Source organism: Poromitra crassiceps (genome assembly GCF_964638095.1).
Source record: "Poromitra crassiceps genome assembly, chromosome: 1".
Classification (NCBI taxonomy): Eukaryota; Metazoa; Chordata; class Actinopteri; order Beryciformes; family Melamphaidae; genus Poromitra; species Poromitra crassiceps.
This window is the reverse complement of record NC_139623.1, coordinates 122,707,133-122,716,773: the sequence shown is the minus strand read 5'-3', so window position 1 is coordinate 122,716,773 and position 9,641 is coordinate 122,707,133. Positions and strand designations below refer to the sequence as shown.

Genomic DNA, 9,641 nt, shown 5'->3' with positions numbered 1-9,641 from the left:
TTTGTAACATTACACTTCTGGAAGACTGGCCTGTGAGTTGTCATGTATCACATGACCCCATTGATAGTATAATAGATCATGACCCCAAAACGTGAAATGCAACCATTAAAACCCCTGGAGGTGAAAGGTCATCACTAGGCAAAGTAGAAGAGAGCTTGAATGGGAGATAGTCAATAAGTATGCTAAATAAAGGAAAATCTAGTCCAGAAATATTATTTTCTTGGAAAGGGAGATGTATCCATTATTCGTCATTAATAGTCTGTTGACATCTGTTATAAACAAAAAATGATTAACTTATTGTCTCATAAAAGATAGCTTAATCAAAAGAAAAAGGTCTTCCATTAGCCCGAGACCAACATTTGACTTAACTTTAATATGTTTTTCATGCAAGATGTTAGTCTTAGAATTGTGGCGTGTTCCAGTTCAGTTCACACAGTAAAATCTGCTCAACACATTATTCATTCATATATTCCTTGCTGGGATGTGTTCTCTGGGGTGAAGACCTCCTCACAGATCCTCTCCAGTGTGGCCATCCAGCTGCCTGGTGGCCAGCTGGCAGGTCTGCAGCCACCCAGGTGGTGCTGCTGCCTAGGTCGTGAGGTCGTGAGAGTGAGCATGCCTAATTCAGATGCCATTAGACTGACCAGGCTAAGACTAGGGCATTGTGGGCTGGCAAGTGAGCTGTTGGTAATGGGGAAACACAAAGATGGCAAGTGTGAGCATTGTGGAGTATTAGAAACTGTGCAGCATGTAGCCTACTGTTGCAATGTTCACACTATGCAGAGGAAAGGAGGGAATTATTTATTGAGCTGGGCAAACTGGGAGTTGAAAGCTTTTCCCTTAAAACACTGCTGGGTGATGTGGTGGCACAAATACATTGGGTTAGGGAAGTAGTTCGCTTCCTTGTAGCTACAGACCTGTATCAGAGGATATAGGTCAATGTGCAGTGACGTAGTTTAACAGTGTGAGGCAGCAATGCACCAACCCGTGCCTAGTCTGCCGGAAATCAAAAGAAGAAGAAGAAGAAGTGACGTCACAGACGTTGGGACAGGAATGTGTGTCAGAAAAGCAGAGGGAGGAAGCTCTAAAAATTGATAGGGTCGGCGAGAATATGAGTACCAATGTGCTTGTGGATAGCTTCCCGCTCGGGGACAAAACATGGAAGAAAGGTGTGGTAAGCGGTGTGCCAGTGGATTTGGACGTTCAAGATTTTCTCAAGGTTGAAGGTGTAAAGGAGGGAAGGAGATTGATGAGATTCCGTGAAGGGAAAAAGGAGTATAGTGAATCTGTGTGCTTGACATTTGATTGTGAATTACCAGAGAGAATATACTGTGATTATGTGTGTTATAAGGTAAGACCGTTTGAAAGAGCTCCCTTGAGGTGTTACTGTTGTCAAGAATATGGGCATGTGGCTGCTGTATGTCAAAAAAAAAGAAAGTGTGGCAGATGTGGAAAGGAGAAATGCAGTGAAGAGAGGTGCATTGAGAAAGAACAAGCTAAGTGCTTACATTGTGAGGGAAATCACTATGCAGGGTCTGTGGAGTGTCCAAGGAGAAAGAAAGAAAAGGAAGTGAATAGGATAAGAGAAACTAGGGGAATGTCGTATGTGGAAGCTGTTAAGAGATGGGGGTGGGAGAGAAATGAAGAGAGGAATAGGATGGTGGTACAGAAGGAACCAGAGAAGAAAAAGAAGGAAATGGATCGAGCTGACATTCTATGTGTAGAAAAGAGGAAATTTTTGGCTTTCATTGCGATGGTGGTCAACTGTGCTGTTGATGTGACGGGGAAGACGGAGAGAATTGAGATGGTGCTGGACGCTGCCAGGAGGTTTTTGGACGTGGTGGATGTAACTGGGAAAGATCTAGACAATATACTGAGGGAAGCCTTTGATAAAACCCAGACGAGTGAGTCTGGGTGAGGAAGAATGGACAATATTATGTTTTGGAGTATTTTGGGTGGACGTAGTTTTGTTTTTCACACTGAAGAGAATATTTTTGTAACTTCTAAAATCCAGAAGGTGGCGGTAATGCACAGAAGATGTTTGCCAACCGCCATAAAACACTAGAAGAAGAAGAAGAAGAAGAAGACGTTGGGACAGGTAAGATGGCGGCCGCCTGTGTGAGGAGTCTGGGCTCTAACCTTGGCAGAAACCTGAGAGAGATCCGCGTGCACCTCTGCCAGAGCTCCACCGCCAGCCAGGGTGCGAGGTGAGCGGTACACACCATATGTTGACCAAAACACTCAGTTAGCTTAGCAACATTCAGAACACTCACTAAACCCATGCAGTGACCTGACTGGACCAGCGAGCTAACAGTTAGCCTAGCATCATAACACTCAAACACTAGTAGCTAGTTAGCCCCATTTGACATAACGTTACCAAGTGTAACCATGTACCAAATGGTTAAAACGGGTTCTTACTAGTTTCCGACGTCTTATCGCAAATTTGAAGATCTTATATTCCTCTTGGATGTCAGAGTAGTTTGTCCGGCGGAGTTACATCATATTCCGCGGCAAAACAACCGTTTTAAAGCAGGCTTTCGAGAGTCTGCCAAATTTACAGCAGGATCAGTGTTGCCAGATACAGCTGACGGTTTTCCACCAAAAGGTGTTCAAAAACCGCCAAAACGCACACAAAACCAACCAAAATATATACATATATACACAAAATATACATATAATAGACAGCTTTGGGCAGTAACTTAGTTACTGTAATTTATTACTTTCCCCAGTAACTAGTAATGTAAAGGATTGCAATTTCCCAAAATGAATCATATAAAATTGAGCATGTTGACTTTGTTTCAAGTTCTGTGTTCGGCCACAGCTATGCCGTTTTACGTGTGATCGGGCTGAAACCTTCAGGGTGTGTAAGGGGCACCTGAGGTTGGAGGAGAAAAAGGTATTTCAACGAACGAAGCAGCAAACCTTGTATCAAAATACTTGTTGTGAAACTATGGCTGTAGGCTGGTGTACCGTTCACTACCATTTTAGTTAGCAGGAGCTGCGCAGGGCTACTTTCTAATGCACGCACAGGAAAGAGAAAGGCATATCTCTTCTCTTAAATGGTAAAATGGTAAATGGCCTGCATTTATATAGCGCTTTACAATCAGTAGGTACATTCACCCATTCACACACCGATGGCGGCAGGCTGCCACACCATCAGGAGCAATTTGGGGTTCAGTATCTTGCCCAAGGACACTTCGACATGCAGACTGGAGGAGGCGGGAATCTAACCACCGACCTCTTTTATCCAAAGCGATTAGTGGACGACCCGCTCTACCTCCTGAGCTACAGCCGCCCCTGTAGCCGCCCCTACAGCCATATTCCCCTTACTAATAATAATAATAATAATAATACATTTATTTTATATAGCGCTTTTCAATAACTCAAAGTCGCTTTACAGGGGGGGGGTGGCCATAGCAACCAGAGAGCAGCGGCAGCCAAACGCGCCAGCGTTCACTCAACCGGAGCAGGGCCAAACATAAAACACAACAGAGACAAGTGTTGTCACGGTACCAATAATTCAGTAGTCGGTACCGGTACTAGTGAATTTCCACGGTACTCGGTACCAATTTCGGTACCACGGTAAAAAAAACAGACTGATATTTCTTGAACATATTCTCCTTTATTAAAGTATGCAACCATTTCCAATGAACAAATGGCATGTAGCCTTCAACTTTAAAACAAAACAATGTGTTTCTACTTACTTCTTCTTACATTCAACTCTGTATGGCAGTGAATACAGACAGTGCAACACCAGTGGCATGTAGCCCTCAAGTATTTAATTTTATTATTATATTAAATATTATAATTTAATTTATTTCACAGAATTGCTGGAATCCTTTTTTTTTCAACGGTGTATATTGGTATTTGATCGATGCATAGGAATTCTGCCAATGCCCTATCACACTTTCTTGCTTCATGTGAGTTCTTGTCATATTTCCTCTGCTTTTCAAAAACATCAGGAATTGTCTGCTGGGTGGTCTTTTGGGCTCCGCGACTTGTGCCTTCCTCTTCATCTTCATCTCTCGCATACTGTTAAATGGAAAGTAATGTCAGTGAGATTTACTAAAATAAAGAGATGATAAAGACAACTGCACATACACACATGTAGAGTGCAAGCAATTTTATGTAGCTAGTTTTAATTCACGGACATGTTTCACCCGAAAGAAGCTTGTATTTATTTTGATGCCATGTTGAACTATGGCTAAGTTCGGCTATTAGCCGTGTCCCATAATGTTTCCATTACAAACATTGCATTGCACAGGTGTTACACACACTATGCTAGCTAACGCTGTACCAGGTATTAGCCGGGTCCCATAATGATTCCATTACAAAACACGTTAACGTTAGCGCAAACGTTTTTTGGTTACACAATGCATTGCCAGCTATCTCAAAAACGAATGTGACAGGATAAGGTCTGTTTGGTATGTTGTTAAACGTGTTATTTTACACCGTTTGAAAGAATTAACCCACCTTGAATTATTTGAACAGGTCTGGGTGCCTGTCTTTCAGCTGCTTGGCGAGATTGGATGTGTTACCCTGTTTGGTTTGGAACTCCCTTTCACACTTTTTGCAGATGGGACTTTGGGGACTGATATTTCCAAATGCGACTCTTTGCATTCTTCTTCTCAACAAGTTGAGTTGTTGGAATAGGACAGGAGCAGCCGCTCCTGCTGTAGCTGTTAGCCATTATCTTCACTGCCTGTGCGCACTGCTCGTGTCAACAAGCTGTGAATGACTGTTCGCGATTACGTGTGGACGTTCGGGGACACCGTAGTCCCGGAAGTGCGCGGGGCTGTATGCGCAGTATGTATGTATGTTGATCAGGCAGACAGGCTAACGTTAGCTGGCGGCTGGGTCCATGAAGCCAAGCCATGGTGGCAAACAGGTACCGTTCAGTACCGTAGCAATGTAGTACCGTCCAAGTACCGAAGTACCGAGTACCGTGACAACACTAACAGAGACAGACATAAAACACGGACAAACAACAAAAAGAAAGAAAGGGGGGGGGGGGGGGGGGGGTTGGCCACAGCAACCAGAGAGCAGCGGCAGCCAAACGCGCCAGCGTTCATTCAACCGGAACAGGGCCAAACTCTGAACATAAAACATAACAGAGACAAACATAATACACAGACAAACAACAAAAAGAAAGGAAGGAGAGTGTAGGACTGTGCATGCATGTCCATGTATGTATGTGGGCCCAAGAGTCATTGGAGTTATAGTTATAGTCATAGAGAGTTATATAGAGCAGGGTGGATGTTCTATTATCGGGAATATGGCAAATAGGCAAATCTCCCAAAAATCTTCCTTTAAGACAGGGGTGCCCAATACGTCGATCGCGATCGACCGGTCGATCGCGAAGGTAGTGTGGTCGATCGCATGGCATTGAGGAAGATTTTTTTTTTTTTTTTTTTTTTTTAACTGTTTTTCCACTGTTTCCACTGTTTTTCCACTGTTTCCACTGTTTTTCCACTGTTCCACTGTTTTCCACTGTATACTCAGTGTATATATATATAAATAAATATGTTTGGTAGATCACTTTGACTTGGTCATTTTAAAAGTAGCTCCCAAGCTGAAAAAGTGTGGGCACCCCTGCTTTAAGAGAACTTTGAGAACTTTCATTTCAAGAATACAATTTAGTCTCAAGTTTTTTCTTAGGAAGACATGTAAGAAGAAAGTTCAGAAAATATATAAGAACTGTTTTTGAGAATAGCATTTTTCCTTTTTTTATGTCACTTTGAGAACTGTGTGTGTGTGTGTGTGTGTGTGTGTGTGTGTGTGTGTGTGTGTGTAGGGACTTTGTGGAGCAGCACTATGTGTCGTTGAAGCAGGCTAACCCGCAGTTTCCCTTCCTGATCAGAGAGTGCTCTGGAGTGCAGCCCCGCCTGTGGGCCAGATACGGTGAGAGACACACGCACACAGTCTTCATCGTAGCCTGGAGTTTAGGGCGTGCTTAGCAGCAGCTATACATTAAGGGTTGCATGAATCCAGATCTTTGACCGTTGACTTTTCTACCAATAAAGTCGAGTCAACGTTGATTAATCGTCATGGGGTGCAAAGCTGGTAAAAAAAATACAAAAATCTTGTTTACTGAGTTGAGGACAGCAGCCCGCCACGCGAGGAATGTAAACCACAGCGGCTTGGGAAAACTCTTCTGAGCAAGAAATAAGAACTAGGGTTGTCAAAAGTATCGCTAAGTATCATTACTAAAAAATTTAACTGGATACAATACTCATTTGCAAAAGTATGGATACTAGAGATGCACCGATTGATAGGCCCATGACCGGAAATGGTCCATTTTCAGCTGATCGGCCATCAACCGGTGACTAGCGATAAGGACGATACGACTTCCAGTCGGATTTTCAAAATGAAATTATTCTGCACAAGTCTAAAGCACTCAGAGAAGTAGGGCTGGGTCGGTTTGAAAATTTTAAAACCGGTTCGATATTGCCGTCTAAACCGGATTGAACCAGTATACCGATTTCTTTTGTAATATTTTTTTTTTATTTTTTTAAGCAGGGCTCCCGAGTGTGACCCATAACTGTCTGTAGTGCAACTTCAGTCCACCTGATAGCGATAATACACCTCTAAGCTGGTATTGTCAACCCGCAATGATACAGAATAAAAAGAAGCAGGACACCTGTGTAACAAACACACCCTGTATTTATTTCTCATAACTATTCAGCTTAACTTTTCTTCAAACATCAACATAATAAACAAAATAAGACTTTTGCATACTAGTGCAACTTGAGAAGAGGCTAATACGAACAATAGTGCAATCAGAATGGACTGGCAATTTTTTTTTTTTTTTTTTTAGGTTTTTTCGGTTCGCACGTGATCAAACCGGTTTGGGCTCGTACACCGAACCGAACCGGTAAAACCGGAAATCGACCCATGCCTACTCAGAAGCCATTGAAAACGTTTTCTTTTTGTATTTCCCTGTCTTTCTATGTGTGCCTGATGTGTGGGGCATATGGCTTAGGAGAGAGAGAGATAAAAGACACTACAAATTTCTAGGTGCACCGGTGCGACCTATACAAATATTTAGTCGCACTGGCAGATTTTAAGGTGGGAAAACGCACCTAAATAGGTGCACTCTGGAGCCCTGAAACACGCAACAACTTTTCGCCGTTTGGTAGGTTAGTTCATGCAACCCTACGATACATAGATATTGAACGTCAGCTTGACGAGGGGTCCAAGGGGAGTCCCCAGCAAAATGTGTAACTTGTGTGATTTCACTAGGATTTCTAGAAGTTAGCCCAAGCACAGAATGTAGTGCATATACTTGGTCCTACCTTTCACTCTCTCCTGTTATCTCCCATCTTCTACATTATACTTGCCAAGTATACAATAATGTAGTATATAACAGGAGAGAGTGAAAGCTATTACCAAGTATTATTTGTTCATAGTTTTCGCTCTCTTCCTGTTCTCTCCCATCTACATGATAATATATACTTGCACTGTTCACGTCAGCTCGGTCGATCCGACGGTGTGTCACATTTTTGGGGAGCTGCATGCTTGCTGGCTGCATCGTAGCCCTACGGCAGCCATTTTCACTTCTTTTAATGTGTGTCTCTCTCTCTGTCTGTCTGCAGAGTTTGGGAAGGAGCAGAGTGTCGGCTTGGACAACATGACAGCCGATCAGGTGGCCAAAGTCCTGGAGACATTAGTACAGTCCAAACCTTAGCCCAGACCCCTGGAGACAGTGGTGCAGTCCTGGCTGCGTTCAAATAGTGTTTTTTGCTTAGGACGGTTCCTATCTGAGTGAAATGACCCAGGAGTATTGAAGTGGCAGCAATGATGAGAGCTGGTGGACTTCTCTAATTGATCATGAAAGGTGTTTCCCTGCTTCCTTACTTATCTCCTTTAGCATGATAGGATGCACTGGATCATCCTTTACCAAAGGAAAGGACATAATGCCGTCCCACAATTCCTTGCAGCAGCAAATCGTCACACCATTAGGTCGTTGCTAATGCTTGTTGTGCTTGCTAACCATGTAGCTAATGTGAAAAGTATTCAACTTTCTCAGCAACTGAACAGGAAATGGATGTCACCATTGAAATCAGCATGACTTGTACATGCTAGTCAGCTAGTGTTTCCGTCACTCAGTGGCTCTGACTACTGCAGACTTGCGCAGCCGTGTCCTCAAGTCCTTATGAAGGTTTTACATCCAGGTCAAGGGAGTCATTAGGAAAGGAATAGGAGTTAGGATTTATTTTCTTTTTTGACTATTCGAACACAGCCCAGACCTGAATCTCACCCCTTTGAAAACCTTTGTCTGTTGTAAATCTATTGAGAATAAACCTGAATATTAAACCACATTTGTTTGTTTGCAGGTTCCCACGGGTCCCTGAAATCAGTTTGTGAATTTAATTATTTATCTCTATTTTCAATAGAGATAAATAGACATGGGTCATTGAAAGTGCTTGAATTTATAAAATAATTTGTGCAAGGGTACAAATTGAAGTTATTGTTTTCCTTAACATTAGTAAACATTGTTAACACAGCACAGTTGAGAAAGTGTTCACATATTCAAGGCTCTTTCTAATTCAGGCATGTCCAAAGTCTGGCCCGGGGCCCAATTTCGGAACTTAAGCGGCCCTCGGCTTGTCTCAAAATATACTATATGTGGCCCCTCCACACAGTATTGGTTAATCAAGCAAGTTCAATTTGCATTTTTTTACGTTCACCTAACAATGACAGCACTATCAAATATCAACTCTTTGTAGACAAGCACCAAGTAGGAACACAGGCAGAGCTAATGTTTGGTAAACAAAATCCTTAGAGTACTATTGTATTGTATGTGACTTTTTTATTTATCTTTTATAACCGCCATATGAAGCGAGAAGCAGCTGGCCCTGCGTTATTTTCACATGATCTAATCTGGCCCCGCCCCATTCAAAAAAGTTTGGACACCCCTGCTCTCATTCTCATAGTTGTCTGTGAGCTTCTGTAAAGCTGCTAGTTGTCATTAGAAACATTGTCATTGTAACAGTAATTAACCTTGATCTGTCTCTCGTGTGTTCACTCATGAGTGAACCTGATGACGCTACCCTCCGAAACTGTGTCATGAGTGAACCTGATGACGCTACCCGTGAAACTCATGAGTGAACCTGATGACGCTACCCTCCGAAACTGTGTCTCATGAGTGAACCTGATGACGCTACCCCCGAAACTCATGAGTGAACCTGATGACGCTACCCTCCGAAACTGTGTCTCATGAGTGAACCTGATGACGCTACCCGTGAAACTCTCATGAGTGAACCTGATGACGCTACCCGTGAAACTCTCATGAGTGAACCTGATGACGCTACCCGCGAAACTGTGTCTCATGAGTGAACCTGATGACGCTACCCTCCGAAACTGTCTCATGAGTGAACCTGATGACGCTACCCGCAAAACTGTGTCTCATGTGTTCACTCATGAGTGAACCTGATGACTACCCGCGAAACGCGTTGTTCACTGAATAAATCTCAGTATAGATCTGTGTCTCAAACTGCTGTGTTGGCTCCTTGCTTTTGAGTGAATTGTGCATGGAAAGTACTAGAATTTGATGTTTAAGAAGGTGTGGGAAACCTGTTTTGGGAAAAGATTTCACAAGAAATATTTCAATTTTTTATGAAGTCTCCTGTCAATCATTC

The 9,641-nt window shown here is 42.8% G+C and overlaps 1 protein-coding gene across 1 annotated transcript; it reads left to right on the top strand.

Annotated features, from left to right (window-relative positions):
• The first annotated feature begins 1,090 nt into the window (after positions 1-1,090).
• Positions 1,091-8,642, top strand: ndufa2 (NADH:ubiquinone oxidoreductase subunit A2). The gene is made up of 4 exons (XM_083634960.1): positions 1,091-1,169; positions 2,015-2,207; positions 5,795-5,901; positions 7,596-8,642. The coding sequence occupies exons 1-4, from the start codon at positions 1,112-1,114 to the stop codon at positions 7,685-7,687; spliced, it is 450 nt and encodes a 149-aa protein (XP_083491086.1). The 5' UTR covers positions 1,091-1,111; the 3' UTR covers positions 7,688-8,642.
• Positions 8,643-9,641: the final 999 nt, after the last annotated feature.